At 42.7% G+C, this 15,814-nt stretch overlaps 4 protein-coding genes across 5 annotated transcripts; 3 read left to right on the top strand and 1 right to left on the bottom strand.

Moving 5' to 3' along the window:
• The first annotated feature begins 564 nt into the window (after positions 1-564).
• LOC111599593 lies at positions 565-1,825 on the top strand. The gene is made up of 2 exons (XM_023315276.2): positions 565-1,343; positions 1,407-1,825. Exons 1-2 carry the CDS (start codon positions 611-613, stop codon positions 1,772-1,774), a joined length of 1,101 nt encoding a protein of 366 aa, XP_023171044.2. The 5' UTR covers positions 565-610; the 3' UTR covers positions 1,775-1,825.
• Positions 1,826-2,197: 372 nt separating this feature from the next.
• Positions 2,198-4,581, top strand: LOC111599573 (zinc finger and BTB domain-containing protein 17). The gene is made up of 3 exons (XM_023315244.2): positions 2,198-3,356; positions 3,420-3,553; positions 3,615-4,581. Exons 1-3 carry the CDS (start codon positions 2,276-2,278, stop codon positions 4,317-4,319), a joined length of 1,920 nt encoding a protein of 639 aa, XP_023171012.2. The 5' UTR covers positions 2,198-2,275; the 3' UTR covers positions 4,320-4,581.
• A 392-nt stretch (positions 4,582-4,973) lies between these two features.
• On the bottom strand, positions 4,974-10,552 carry LOC111599559 (arf-GAP with coiled-coil, ANK repeat and PH domain-containing protein 2). 2 transcript variants are annotated; one of them, XM_023315227.2, is made up of 10 exons: positions 10,138-10,552; positions 9,035-9,151; positions 8,865-8,958; positions 8,621-8,785; positions 8,404-8,547; positions 7,189-7,484; positions 6,882-7,019; positions 6,655-6,810; positions 5,430-6,599; positions 4,974-5,366 (listed from the first exon to the last, which is right to left on the bottom strand). In XM_023315227.2, exons 1-10 carry the CDS (start codon positions 10,188-10,190, stop codon positions 5,180-5,182), a joined length of 2,520 nt encoding a protein of 839 aa, XP_023170995.2. In that variant the 5' UTR covers positions 10,191-10,552; the 3' UTR covers positions 4,974-5,179. The 2 variants fall into 2 exon arrangements, with proteins under 2 accessions (XP_023170995.2, XP_023170996.2); XM_023315228.2 differs by having other exon boundaries at positions 6,882-6,998; positions 10,138-10,551.
• A 77-nt stretch (positions 10,553-10,629) lies between these two features.
• Positions 10,630-15,187, top strand: LOC111599562 (serine-rich adhesin for platelets). Its single transcript, XM_023315230.2, has 9 exons — positions 10,630-11,061; positions 11,226-11,320; positions 11,383-11,565; positions 11,629-11,820; positions 11,881-13,167; positions 13,617-13,813; positions 13,875-14,201; positions 14,260-14,364; positions 14,602-15,187. The coding sequence occupies exons 1-9, from the start codon at positions 11,022-11,024 to the stop codon at positions 14,660-14,662; spliced, it is 2,487 nt and encodes an 828-aa protein (XP_023170998.2). The 5' UTR covers positions 10,630-11,021; the 3' UTR covers positions 14,663-15,187.
• The last annotated feature ends 627 nt before the right edge of the window (positions 15,188-15,814 follow it).

Raw genomic sequence — 15,814 nt, 5'->3', positions numbered from 1 at the left:
TGCGTGTACGAAGTATGTCAGTATTACATGCCGAAAGTAGGCCATTCAGTTTCGAACCCTTCTATGTGATTCTCATGAATTGCATATAGAAAAGATGTACTTTAATTAAGCTGCACTTTGCTTATTTAAACAAGTTTACTCTGTTGAACTTTATCTCCCTTCCATTTCCAATCTAGATTTATATATTTAACTTTAAATTACTAATTTTATACAATATTTAAAATAAAATATAAATATATTTCTTTAATAATAAGAATTCTTAAAAAGAAACTTGCATTTTCAACCAAAATTATTAATGGTTTCATTTCAATTTAAAGACTTGCAATTTTTTTAAACATAAATTATTTGCTTACATACATAAATAAATATAACATGTAATTTAAAAGTGAATATATAAAAACACTTCTGTATTTCCAGTATTTTAATTGCAAGCTGACTGCTTTCAGCTTTTGGTATATTTTGCAAATACCGAAGCGGTTTTTGCAGTGGCATATTTTAACAGCGCTGATGTGTGGTCACACTGTAAACGGCTTCCTTTTGCAACTTTTTTTTTTTCATATTGCTTGGTTTTTTTTTTTGCTAGATCTATATAACAATAATCTTAAGTAGAATGTTGACTGTTTGTCGATTGTGTCTTGCAAAGGATGCCAATTTCGTTATCTCCAATGGCCAAGCAGCCGTGAAAATTCTATCTTGCACAGGGCTCGAAGTTGATCCCAATGACAAGCTGCCACAACTCATTTGCAACGTCTGTCGGCTGCATTTGGAAGAGTTTCATTATTTTCGTAGACGTTGTCATGCTGCCGACCGCCGTCTACGTCAATTGACACGCCTTGACCGGAATTTTGACTATGAGACTGACCTAATCGATGGCGACAAGGAGGACGTGCTTTTGTTAAAAGATGTAGCTAAATGCTCGCGCACAGCTTGCTCAGAAAGCAACTCGCATTGGCGCAGAGAGGCAGCTCAGGTAATTCGCTGTGAAATAGACACCTATAAAAGCGATTTGCTTGCGCTGTGCAAACAGCAAGTGAGAGAGGAGATTGAACAACAAGTACGCAACGAAGTGGAGAGCCTCATCCTCACGGACATCAAAAAGAAATGTCAGTTAAAAGTGTTGGACGAACTGTTTTATGAGATTGAAACTTGGTTTGTGCACAAACGCAACAATACAGCACGTGCCCAGGCAGGTGGCTCGGACGGTATTATGTCAGACATAGTAGCCGCTGATCTGGAAAGAGCATCCAACCTAACGGATCAAGTTGGCAGGGACTCCGAGCTTATGACCACCGTAGGCTCCATTAATTTGAACGGTAGTGAAGAGAGCCTTGTGGAGGTGCTTGGTAAGAAAGAAAATTATATGTTTTATTCAAATCGATTCCAATAACATTAAAATGCTATTTCAGACACTGTTCCAAATCAAATACCACAAAAGTCTTCCGTCAGCACGGCTTCCTTTATGGAACCCATTCCGACACCATCAATAGCTCTTCCAATGGTTGAAATCAATATGGAAAATTCACAATACAGTCACTTGCGCGACGATGTTAGCACTGCCAATTTTCTGTCTTTCAAATGTGTGTCTTCCTTATCTAAGTCCCCACGAAGATTGCCCATAGATAGTACCCCCCCAAAGAGCCACCAAAATATGGAGCCCTCTCCCAAGAAACTGAGGAATAGCATTTGCCAAATACATGGCATTGAGGGTTCAAAAGTTCAAAACTGTTATCGATGCCGCCTTAGAGGATCTATTGATGCAAAGAAACATGCTTAATAGAATTTAATATTTTATTTTTATAAAAAAACCTTTTTAATCGAATCAAAATAAATGTAGTAATGGTTTAAAATATAAAAACATCTTTCAACACTTATATTTGTCGTTTACAGCACTGGATCATCCGTTAAAAATAATGAGAGACATTCAAGTCAGAAATTCTAAATTTATTTGTAACCAGCCTGAAATATGCAATGAAAATCTTATTCGAAGCTTCAGAAAATAATATTGAAAAATATATAATAATATACTATAGGGTTAAATATCATTACAATAAATAATAGCTTAAATTAGATAAGATTATTCTATTTCTTATAACATACTGTACTATTTGAAAAATAAATACCAACGCGTCTGCGATAACATTTTCCAACATGTTAAGTTTTTGGGTGGCCACAGCTGTCTATGTAGCTAACAGTGTTGGGCAATTCATTTTGTTCGCTCTATAACTATAGCGTCTGTTGTTGCGTGCAATGCACAATATTAATTAGAAGATTTGTAATGTCGACTGCAGAGGAATTTTATCCAGATATAGAGAAGTGGTGTCGCCTTTGCTTAAGGGAGCTCAAGGATGCGCACACAATCTTTGCTGAGGACGACACACAGCTATCCATACCGATGCGCTTGATGGCGTGCCTCTCCCTGGAGGCAAAGTCAACTGACGGCTTGCCTAAAAAGATCTGCGGCGATTGTCGTTACCAGTTGGAGAAGTCGTTTCTATTTCGCCAGCGCAGTCAGGCGGCTGATAAAAAACTGCGCAAGCACATCCGACTGGTCAGTATGGGGAAAAAGAGCCGCGTCTTTGCCAAGGCATTGGACAACGAGTCCGACGAGGACGAGCTTGAGTTCGAAGAATCAATGGCATTCATAGAAAAGCTGGAAATGCTCGAAAAAAACTCACAAAAATGGCGGGAAAAGTACAAGCAGGAAATAGAAAAGGATTTTGAAAGTCGTCTCAATGCCGCACGTGAGGAGTTCTGCAGTGCAATGCGCAATCAACTGGCCGAAGAGGTGCGAATTGATGTGCGTCAGCAACTGCGTGACGAGGTACAAGAGGAAAGCCGCAAGGAGCAGCTCGCCAAGCTTTTGGGTGAACTCGAGGTGTTCTTGACCGAAAAGAAAGCCGGTCTTTGGGAAACACTGGGGGAGCTGCCAGTTCAGGCAAAGCCAAAGAACGAATCCCTTGAACAATCAGCACCAGCCCCAGCACCAGCGCCAACCCCTATATCCGTGCCAGCATTGCAGACAACCAATGAGCAGCGTGTAACCCGAAAACGTGGTCGTATCTCATCGCCCGCAGCTCAACAAAAGCGTCAACCCAAAGTATCGGTTACTGAAAGCGCTGAATATGTGCTTGAAACCGATTCCAAAGTGGAGGTACTCTCGACGGACGATGCGGACATGGAGGCTACCGCGCTAGATGCTAATGAGAGTTTCCGCGATATTAAGATGGTCGGCGCTGGTGATGTGGTCACCAGTCAGAATGGCGAAATCTATATTATAAATGCCGCCTCATCGGCAAATTCGACGCCCAGCTCCTCGACAGAATTTCAGCAGGACAAGAACATCACATCATACAACAGTAAGCACTGGGCTGATAGTAAAATTAACTCTTTTAGTAACTCGCTTTTGTTTTCACTTGCAGTTAAGGACAATGGAGAGATTCAGTTTACGGACGCCAAGTCTGAGGAAATGGCGGACGTAATGGTATTTAATCTCGATGATGATGGAGGCGACGATCATCAGGTGTATGAGTTTAACGAAAATGTCATAATATTGGTAAGTAGCCAGCATAAGGAATAACAATCATTGAAATTAACCGAAATCACTTCGCTTGTAGTCGAACGAGAAGGGAAACAGTGAAGGCCTGACATCAGCTAAAAGCAGAAAAAGTGATTTTGTTGTAAAACGAGCTCCACGCAGCTCTAAGCCGACTGTTGGACGGGTCAGCGATACTCTGAAAACGTTTCAGTGTCAGCTGTGTCCCATTTCGTTTGCCACGGAGAAGACACTGTCGCGCCATCTGAGCACGCACATTAAGACGCTGAAGAATGGAACAGGCGGCGCGCTCAAGTGCCCCGTTTGCCAACTGCAGTTGTCCTGCGCCAGTTCGCTGAAGCGCCATATGATCATTCATACAGGTCTTAAGCCATACAAATGCGAAGAGTGCGACTTGTCGTTTTCGCAACGCGAGGTACTCAAGCGTCACATGGACACGCACACGGGCGCGAAGCGTCATCAATGCCCCCACTGTGACACTTGCTTCGCTCAGAAGACCAATTTGCAGCAGCACATTAACCGCATGCACCTGGAAGGTGAACGCCAGCACAAGTGCCATCTGTGCAAGCGCAGCTTCAGTCATGTGTCGGGCCTGAGTCGTCACCTTGTCGCCCACGCAGGTGTCACGTTTGCCTGCAAGGAGTGTGGCCGTCAGTTTAACGATCGCAGCGCAGTGCAGCGACACGTCCAGAATGTCCACAAGGTCAAGGACACCGGCGGAGATTGCGCAACGGATGGCAATGGAAATGAAGCGGAGTTTGAATAAGCATCCAATCGTATTTGTACACTCTCTTGACTACTTCAGTTTTTATCTCGTCAATTCAAGTAGCATAATTTAAAGTATTTTTAATTGTAGATTTTAAACAATTTGTAATTTTATTCGAAATTCTTTAAGTGCTCAATTTTAATTTTGGCACTAAACAAGCACATTTTCTTTATTGGTTTGGAACAGTGGAAGAAAGGTATGCAAAAAATAATTGTTTAGCACATAACACGCAAATTCTTATTAACAAATACAAATTGGAAACACTTGCAACAGTTTCATTATGTTACGTTATAATTATATTGTATAAGATAGCTAGCTACATCGATTTAGTATAATACAATAATAATATCGTTTAATATAACACATAACATAGTGTACAATACGCAAATGCATGTACATACATGTATATTTATATTTGTATAAATAAATATATGTATATGTATATATATATATATATATATATATATATATATATATATTATATATTTATGTGTATATATATATATATATATGCATATGCATACATATATATTTAAACATTTGTAAACAATAAACATTTATATAAATATGGATTACACGCCACGTGCACCTAACTTTAGACCTAAGCTAATAAATTAAACGTCAACAAAGCATCAAACCAATACGCAACTCACGTGCAATGCAATGAATCATAGTCGAGAGCGCCTTTAAATGAGATTGCTTATTAAATCCGTTTCGAGTAGGCGATGTCTGTGAAAATGCCAGCACATAAATGAACAGGTTTACAACTTAGCATAGCAGGAGCTGACAACAGCTAAGCATTGGAATATCTACTGAGACAACTAATTTGTCAATTTGGCCAAGCTGGCCTGCTGTCACTGTTAGTCGGAGTTGGTTAGAGAGCTGCGCTGCGATTCTAGAGTATTTGAATCGTTGCGCTGGCGCAACATACGCGGCTGACTGGCAGCAAAGTTAGAAAAGTCCTTCATCACATCCTTATACGTCTCATCCTCGCCGTTATACTCGTCGTTCAGACCGATCTCGTCGTTTAGTCGAGTCAGGCGCAGACTAAAGACAAAATAGTTTAATTAATTAAGATATTTAGATGCTGTTAATAGACTTTCAGCTTACAGCGTCACGATATCCGCATTCTTCTGTTCCACGGCAATATCCAGTGCCTTCTTGCCATCACTGGAGGCCAGATCGTATGCTGCCTTGTGTTTCAACAGTAAATACACCTGAGCAATGTGTCCTTTGGCCGTGGATATATGTAGTGCACTGTAGCCCAGCTCATCGACTGCATCAATGGCAGCGCCGTTCAGCAGCAGATACTCGCATGCCATCACAGAGCCAGACAGCACAGCCTGGTGCAAAAAGGAACGCTGACGATCGTCTACATTCTTCCAGTGCTTATCGGCACCCAAAGCGAAGGCCATACACATCACAGGTAAATTGTGCACAACGGCCGCTTTGTAAAGCAATAGATTAGCATCCAATTGAGTGAAGGGTACTTCCTCGGGCAGTTCAGTGTCGGATTCGCCTTCAGTGCTCTCCTGGTCACTGCCCAAAATGCCAGGTGTTTCATATCTATCCAGTGCCAAGTCATCGCCAATCACTAACAAATCATCTCGCGATATACTCAGCGACATTGATGGAATATTTATTGACTCATCATCATCGTCCTCCAGTTCGTCACCAGTTTTTGCAGTGTTGTATATGCTCGGATCATCGCTAAGTGTCTTGGGCAACGGCCTCTGCTGACGTCGTCGCCGCAACTTTTTCACCGTCCACTTGCGTGTGCCGCCCAGCGAGAGTGTAGCCCGCTTACCAAGAAGTCCTCCACCAACGCTTCTTCCACCATCTACAACGCCATCATCTGCTATTTCGCCGCTTTCTATGCTTAGCACCTCGGCAGTTTCGCTAGACATTAAATCCTGTGGCTTGGGCATGCCGCACACAAAACGCCGCTCTACATATTTAGCCTTGATCCAGGCTTCGCGCACTCCAATCTCGCATTGTTCCGTGGGCTTCCGTAACTCACAGTCTTCGGGGACGCGCGCCTCATAAATCCGATTGACGACCTCGTTGCCCAATTCCATCATCACCTTGACATTCTCCGTTTCCCAGGCGTCTAGTGTCAGGGAGCGCACCTTGCTATAATGCACGCCCAGGCTGCGATGCACACCGGAGCACTCGATGCATAGTGTTATGCCCAAGTTGATCGAAGCCCAACGGGGATTTGAGCCGCGACAGTCACAGCAATGCGCATTGCCCGGTATTTTGAGAAACTCCTCCCAGTGGCTAAGCATGACTCATTAGAAAGCTGTTTGCAATATACAGATTACTTTACACTTACATTCGTCGCTTCGCGGGCAGCGCATTGGGTGCATTCGTCGATTGCGGGCGTGAGTGATGCGTTGATGCATGCTGAATAGCCGCGCCAATGCTGTGCTGCAGCGCCGAGATCCACAACGAGAGCATGTCTGCAGAGTCCGCTTGGAGTGTGTGTGACCTACGTATAGTACAGAAGTGCAGACAGTGAATAATTGTCTTATATAATTAACACTGGGTGGAAATACTCACTTGGTTGGCGAGATGACCTCGAAGCAGAAACGGCGGTCACCTTCGTTGACCGGCCGCACGGTGCAGATGCGCAGATCCTCCTCCATGACCGAAAACGAGTCTTCGTTGCTGCGTTTTCTGGAATGCGAATCCAAATCACTTCAGCGTACAGCACAACAAATCACAATCACAACAACAACACAACAAGAGAAATGAGAATACGAGTACAAAATGGCAAACAAATGAAGACGATTTAACCGGCAAGCAAAACGAATGGGAAAAATCAAAAGAAATGAGCAAGGTTGAAGCATATAGATATAGCACGCACCTATAGACCAGCTGGTTATCGCTGAGGTAGAACCAACGTCTACACCAGGTCTTGAAGCCCTTCGATTTCTTCTTAAACAGATACCCCTCGACATTGTGCGAGGCGCTGTTTGTGTTCGAATCGCAATACCGATTCACGCTCATATGTCGATTCTGCATGACCTTCTCCAGCTGTTGATAGTCGCCGCGCAGCGCATTCAAATCCTCGCTGATATTCTTGAAGAACTCGTCAAAGTCGTTGCACAAATCAAAGCCCTGATGGTAGTAGGTCACGCACGCCTGATAATAGTCCAGCAACTGTCAAAGAGAATATACAGCGATCAGCAAAGAACACGTTCAACAATTGCTTTTATTTATGAATAAAATGAATACACATTGGCCCCATATTGGAGACGTTCAACGAACCTGCAACGGGGGCACTTCACGACCGACTAAAACTGCTGCCGGGTGCCAACTGACTCAACGCCGATCAATGAGCCAGCGATATTAAAAACAAAAACAAAACAAAAAACACAAATAACAAACTACATACATATCCATTAAGAGCATATCGCGAATATGACGTCATAAGTACAACAATTGTTGTTGATTTTTTGTTATTTACGCTAAAGACAATGCGATTTCATTCACAGTAACCATATCGCCTGACCGAAATGTCGATAAGAACTGTAGATAGTATCATATATTAAGCTCTGTAATCTAAGGCTTTAGTCTGCGTTTCCACTACTTTACTTACTCGTCGATGCCTTACTTCTCTAATTTGAATAATTTTCTATTTAAGCTTTTTTAATCTGTGAACGGTTAATAATATTGCAGCTTATGAAATCGATATGTCTGATTCGTCAGCCTGGTCAAAAACACATACATATTTTCGATTCTAATCGGTTTTTGTTTTCTGAGAAAAATAAGGTCAATAGCAGCCTACTCAATATTTTTTCTGTTATCGACGAACTTTCTTCAGACTAAACAAAAACAGATCAATTATGTATGCCATTAGTTTGAATATGATTCAAATATATGAAATTTTGAGTTCAATATTGAAGCCTTATATAGAAATGAAGTTAATTAATTTAATAGTCTTATCAAGTTATTTTGTTGCGATATGGAATGGTAAAAGTCTTGGAGGTGTTTTACTTCGCAAATACAATATATGATCAGCTGTTAAACACTTAGCCTTCAAATTCAGTTAAAATTCCCCGATGCATAAGGCTCTTACCGTCGAAAGTATGGAAGGCACCTTGCGCGCCTGCACCAGCGTTATGTAGTTCACATAGTCTAGAGCGGTGTGCTGAAAGCAAGACTTGGAGGCGGACAGTATGTTGGCAGCCTCCTGAACTTCCTGTGGTCGATTTTTGCTCGCCTGTGGATGGGTGGGCAAAAGGACATACTTCAATGCGTGAGCCATGATATCGATGACACTGCACGGTACGCACCTGTGCGTTCTTAATGAGCGCATTGTCATAGCCTTCCGAGACTTTCAAGAAGTGTCCTTTGTAGTCCTTGACCTGGTTGATGTCATCTTTGACAAATACGTTGAGATTTTTCAATACCGTTCGACTGGCCTGATCTAGTAATATCGTGTGAAACTTATTCATTTCCTGTCGAAAGACACAAACACAAAAGACACCAGATAAATATAAAATTTTGCCAAGTAATTAGCTGCGAGAGACGACGCACCTGATAGCAATGAATCAGCTTGCCCAGCGCATTGTGCGCATTTTTATTGTCGAGAAAATGCTGTTGCAGATCCCACAAGGACATGGCAAAGGCGCTAGAGGTAATAAAACAAAAAGAGAACAAATAATTTGATAGCAATTTCAATAGAGAGTAAACTGTGCGCAACTTACCTCTGATTCTTGACATACTCCTTGCCCGAGTCGACTGCCACATTGCATAGCTTGATAATCTTCTCGAGCTTCTGCTCCAAGTGCTCAATGTCCGCCTCCTCCTTGGAAATGAATTGTCTGTGCCAAGAACAAATTGAAGACGTTTGTAAAAATCTTGTTATTGTTTAATGGATGCAAACAGCGGAGTTGAGGAAGCACCGAGTTGCTGTCGCAAACGATTAGCTTCGTCCACTGTGTGCTTAAACGGGGCGGCGCAGGGCGGGGGCTAGGAGGCAGGAGGTAGGAGATGTTTACGGGCCTGCAGGCAGTGACAGCTGCGGCGTAGTTGCTGCTGGCTGTTTGTTTATGTTGACTCTGTTAATTTATGCCACTTTATTGAAGTGCTGTTTGTGCGTTTAATTAAAGACGCGATTTTAATGCCATTAGCCAGAGTTGCACACGTTGCTGAAATATGGCGAGCAGAGTTTGAAAGTCTCTCCATATCTTTGAATCTCCTTAGTCTGCAATATTTATAATTTCTTTTTGTTTGTTTGTTTGTAACCTGTTGAGTCGTTTTGGTTCATGTGAAAGCTATCGAAATGGCTCAGCTTGGGCTGGCAATTAAAAAAATGTCTGTGGCAGCCGAGCGAAAGCTTTGTCTCTGGGCGAGATTAATGCTAACTGAGATAGGCTGGCAATTGGGAGAAATCTTATCAATGAGCGCCGAAAGCCGTTCAATCGATTGACACAATAATTAGCAACAAATAAATGAACTCATATGTTCCATCATATTGTGCACGAATGATAAATTCCAAAACTCTGACGATGTTGGAGTGAAGTGCAAAGTTTTCTCAATGATGATTAAGCGTCAGCTATATTAGAGCCGTTGTTTGTGGAGGGGAGTGGGGGGATCGATTCGAACGAAAGCTGCTGATGGCACGATATCCAAGCGGAACCAGTCACGCTACAAAAATATATAGTCAAACCCCTCTCAGGGTGCCCAAATGCAAATAGCAAATGCCAAATGCGGAAATAGAATGCGCATAATGCGCACTATGTGTTAGGGGGTGGGGGAAATGTGGCTTTGTTATGTGACCGAGCTGGGACGGCGGCTCATTATGTACCTGAATCTCGGCGAATCCTTCAGGCATTCCTCAAACTCAATTGTGGCGCGCATTGCTAAACACACACAGGCACTCACACACGCGCACGTTGCTGCAGTATTTGCACCGTTGGCTATTTACACAAATCGCACAGCGAAATTTTTGGCTTCTTTCAGCTGTTGCTTCTGCTGCTGCTGAAATTGATCCCCTTGATTTGAGCAAAGCAATGCTTAAATGTGGGTGGCTGAGTAGCAATGACACGCGCACATTTTTTTCAAGCAGCTGTCACACATATAAACTGAGCTAGTAATTAATTGAATGTTGCAGCTATTATAGGGTAATTAACAAAAATTTGCCACTAAGCGACGCACACAACAAAACGTCGTCGTCGACGTCGTTGTCTCACTTTCTACTTGCGCTTAATAACGTGCTAAATTTGGCCGAAAAGCATCTACAGTGTTGTACAACCGTAGATTGGATATTGCACGCTGTGCAGCACTGATACTGCCTTTAGTTCTTCTGCTTCTTTCGCCTGGTGCTGTTTTAGTGTAATATAATTTTTCTATAAAAACTTTGTTATTATCAATGCACAAGCGACTTGCGAATTATTTAAAAGTCAGGTGCTAATTTTTTGAATGAAACTATGAAAGTGAAGCGCTGAATGGTTGTTAAAATTCGTCGTCGTTGTCGTTAGTCGCTGTAGTCGTCGTTGTGTGCTTTTCACGTTTGTTTACCCTTTGTCTTGTGTTCTTGTTCTACGTGTTTGCGTTCCTTGTTCATATCAACCTGCATAAATCTTCTTGACGTCACAACGCGCTAAACACGCCCCCCACCAGGAAACGTTGACCTGGACCAACCGACGACCGACCGACCGACCAAGTGACCAATTGGCACAGCACAGCGGAATGTGGAAGTGCCACAAGTGCGGCAAACCCGTTTACTTTGGTAATTTAAACACCCACATATGCATGTGTTTATATATGCACACACGCACACACACAAACACTCACTCCCGCACGCGCATACATAAACAGATTATAACAGTCGTGATGTGCATGCCATTTGTTTAAATAATAAGCATTCAAATTACATATTTCGATCCAACACAGCGGAACGTAAACAATCGCTGGGCTATGATTGGCATCCGGAATGTTTGCGTTGCGAAGAGTGCGGCAAGCGCCTTAATCCCGGCCAGCATGCAGAGGTATTTAATCATAAAAGCATTTGCTGCTATACGCAATTAATCGCATGCATTTATTGTAATAGCATAAAGGAGTGCCTTATTGTCATGTGCCCTGCTATGGTGCGCTGTTCGGACCGCAGCTTTTTGGTCATGGCACGCGCGTTGAGTCACACAAAAGCTATGGTGTAAAAGGCGCGCAGAAACCAGTTGCAGTTCAGGCTAATGGACCCGCGCTGCCCCGCGACCATTTGGAGTCCAAACTTAAGGTATGATGCACCACTTCTAAAATTAATTAAACAAGTTTGTACTAAAATGTTGAAAACTTTCAGGTTTACAATCAATTTTTTGATAATAAAAGCCTTGAGATACGCAGCCGGGAAGTAAACAATCGTTTGGTCTTGGAGGGGCCTCTGCGTGTGTTTTGGGGCGTGCAAGGCGTTATTCATCTGAAGGAGGACGATGATCAACGTACGTTTATAGTGCGTAAACGCAACTCCTGCCGTACGTCCAAGGCGCAGGATGTAAGTTCCTACACATTACATGCTCTTCATTTTTATTTATTGATAATTATTTGTAAACAGGAAAGCTGCTCCGACAAGGAAAACGAAGGCAGCGATTCGGTGGCGCCTCCCACGACGACTGCTAGTGAGGTTGATCCACTTTCTACGGATATTTCATTGTCGGAAAGCATGACCTTCGATTCATGCAGTCTGAATGAAATATCGGAGCTGCCGACAACGCCGGAAGATGCCTCCGCCAATACAACAGCAGGCAGTGGTCAGGTCGTAAATGGGCAGTCGAGTTCCAGCAATGATGACGGAGACGTAACAAACACGGATTCCTCGAGCACACTAATTGGCAGCGCCACGGACGCTATTACGGCCAGTACCAGCTGCGTATCGAGCACGTTGCCCTCTAAGTTAGACCATCTAGAGAAACTGGACTGGGATGATATTGATGATTTGCTGCAAGTGGAGCGACGTCAAAGTGAAAAGGACAAGGTCTATGAAACGATGCCCGTCAAGTTGCCGTCTTCGTCGTCGCAATCGTCCAGCGAGAGTTCGCCCAGTAAAACATGCTCCTCTAGCACATCTTCGACAACTACGCAAAACAATCAAATTAATACTGCCTCATCGCCCACAACAACCACAAACACCACGACAAGCAGCAGCTCAGATAACTTTATGACTGCTACAGGCTCTTTGACTACAAATACCAATACACAAAACACAACCACTGTAAGCACCAGCAACACCACACTGGAGGACTACAAGACATCTGATGATGCAACGCTGAAGCCCATGGATTACGAGGACTTCAAGCGAAGCGTTCATCAGGACTATGTGAATGGTGCCAACTCGTTTCAGGAGCCCAAAGATGGCACACTGAAACGTAATCAGCCTATCGACCCTTCTCGGATACACGACTCGTTGAAGCTCTACGGCGAGAATTCGGTTATGAGCAAGAGTTTTAATTGCGAGCACGCGTTGCGCTCCATTGATCCCACTTTTATAAATGACACAATGCATTTGCGTAGTAGCGTTGATTCTCCGCGCTCATCGCAGCGTCAGTATGCCTTGCAGAAGAGTGGTTCTGCCTTTGCCTCTATAGCGCCTAGCAGGGAACACCATAAACCCTATGAGCAGGGTCGTCAGCTCTTTGAAAAGGGCATCAATCGTTCAAAGTCTGGTCCCAGCTGCTTTGTATATTCCGACAGTGATGACGACGACGACACAACGCTGCGCCCACATCGTTTGGCGACAGTGCGACGCAGCGATGTGCCTCAACGTTATATACAAATCCAAATGAATTGCTATCCCAAAGACGGTGCAATTGAACATGAGTCGAGCCGCGCCGATGCATCATCGGTAATATTATACTTTATTTAATGGACTAAACAACGTTAAGGCAGAATGTGAGATCCGGGAAAGTGAAAATTATGAAATTTGGAATGAGCAGATAAGCTCTAAGAAAACAGTGTGTTTCTCCAACCACCTCCACCATGTCAACCTTATTTCAATATTAAAATTTTTATTGTATAGATTCTTCAAGGCGCAACTTATTTGAGCAATTGAGTAGCAAAATAATTGCATTACAGCTATAGAAGCGTCTTGCAACTGCTTATCTTGCTGTACGCCTTTTGCAAACGCTCTTATATCAGTCAGCAATATGTGTCTACATATTATATAATAAAAGGAAAACTGAGGGTACAGCTAATAGAGATGTTCCACTTAGGCTTATATTTAAGTAGAACATGAGATTTTTTATTATCGCCATATCGTTATTTATTTTAATAATGCTTATCTCATTTGTTTAGGTGTTAAGCGGTGCTGTGGCTGGTGACGAGCTGACCCAAACGGACGAGCTGTACACGGCCACTGAGGGCAGAGAAGCCGGCGCAGATAACACTGCAACGAATGAGGCGGGCTTGCATGTAAATGAGGATGGCGTTGTTTTAAGAAGGGCTCCGCGCACTGGCGCTGCTGCCATTAAACGACGCAGTGGCAATCGACGGTTAGTAAATCCAATTTTATGCTTATGTCACCTATTCTTATATTATGTTGAATGTTTGCAGTTCGCGCACGAAGCTGAAACGTCGTTGTTCAATCAATGGACATTTTTACAATCGGGAAACATCGTTTTTCACTCCACCATATGGCTCCCAAATGTCAGTTTGGGTCTCTTCACTGGTCACCACTCAGGAGGTCATCAATCTGGTGTTGGAGAAGTATAAAGTGGATAGTGCCGCGGAGAATTTTTCCCTTTTCATCGTGCGTGACAATGGCGAGCAGAAGCGCTTGAAGGACAATGAATATCCATTAATAACTCGTATTACGCTGGGCCCGCACGAAGATGTGGCGCGCCTATTTCTTGTGGATGCACGTAAAACTGATGAAATCAGGTAAGCGACCCATAATTAAGCCTACTATCATTTTATCAATTTTCTTCTCTATTTTCAGTAATGAAGTTGCTCAATTTTTAAATCTATCGCTGCCGGAATGTCGCGCTATCTTGGATCGCTATGATCAGGAATTGGCGCGTGAGGTCGTCAAAGTGAAAGAGAGGTATAATTAATTTCAAAGAATGTAGAAGATTGTCTGAGCTTAGCCATTAATACTGCTCCCAATTGAGTTTGCTGATATGCCCTACTTTGACCTTCACGAAAACAAATATCGTATAATTGAGTTCCCGAAAAGAAAAATTGCGTAGACCCAGTTCTAGGTGTAATAGTCAATCAGATTATTGTTTGTTGTATATATTGGTAAATTTATTCTACAATTTCATTCGATCTTTTTTTTCAGATACGCAGAATTACGTCGTCGTATTGTGACGCGCATGGAATCTCTTAAAGTGCATTTGTAAATGCAAACGGAATCTCCAACTGCATCATTTTTTATAGCCATAATGTTAAAGCGGCCAAAAATGCGACAGCAGCCACGCAAATAGTATTCCTTATAATAAATTTTCATATAGCATTTAGGCAAAATTACGCATAATTTAGTAAACTTTTGGCCCCCAGTGAACAAATCAGCCGCTGTCTAGCCGCAGTTAATTTCTTTTTTGAATCATTTTTGATGCTTTATCCAGATGTAACTAACAAACATTAGCAGTCACTTCCAATTTAGAAAGCGTTTAAGACTTGTAACTAACCAAAAATAATTATTAATCTGCACTCCAACTGGCATAGGCACGAAATGAAATCATATTCTATGTGTTAAAAATAAAAAATTTGTTTGTATACATTTTTTAAGCCATGGCAAACAGCAAGAACAACAATATTATCAATTATATATAAAATTTGTATAGCACCAAAGTGCGTTAGATATTGAGCGCAACTTTTTAACAAGTCAGTCAATAAAGTTAATTGATTGATTGATTTAATGCGACAGCAACAATAACTATATATAGTATAAGATGGACTTGTTGATTGAAAATCATTTGAATATCAAATAAAATGTAAAGATTTAACAAACACCAAGAACAACATATTAACAAAGGACTTTTCTAACCATCAGTAATTACCTATGCATAAACACTAGCGCCGAAGCACAGGGGGCTCGGCCCGAGCACTATCAAAGCAGAAGTCAATGATGCCATTACAAGTAGAGCATAGGATGAGGAGGCTGAAGCTGCAAAGCACCCATACACACAGCACACACAACGCGGCCTATGTGACTGTGTGTGCGGGGCTATTAATTTAAAGCTGACAGAGCCTGGGGGCCGACGTGCCCGAGACATAGACTTGGGCAAATGCGGCGACTTGGAAGCTGCCTTTTGGGCAGCCTGCGAGGCGCTGACGCGTTAAATGGTTACGGGGTTTCCCGGCCAAAAGCGTTGGGTATAATCGTGGTGACGGCGTCATCGATGCGGGCCAAGTGTGCCAAGCGCCAATACATAAAAATCAACAGCCAACGACACAAGCAGCATCAGAAGCAGCAGCAACAACAACCTCTGTGGTCAATTTGGGATATGAACGCGACTTTGCCGCTGCTGGCAGGTTCACGACCCAATGGC

The sequence above is a fragment of the Drosophila hydei genome, unplaced genomic scaffold (genome assembly GCF_003285905.1).
Source record: "Drosophila hydei strain 15085-1641.00,03,60 unplaced genomic scaffold, DhydRS2 tig00008121-arrow-pilon, whole genome shotgun sequence".
Lineage (NCBI taxonomy): Eukaryota > Metazoa > Arthropoda > Insecta > Diptera > Drosophilidae > Drosophila > Drosophila hydei.
The sequence above is the reverse complement of the archived record's forward strand: the minus strand, read 5'-3'. Positions and strand labels throughout refer to the sequence as shown.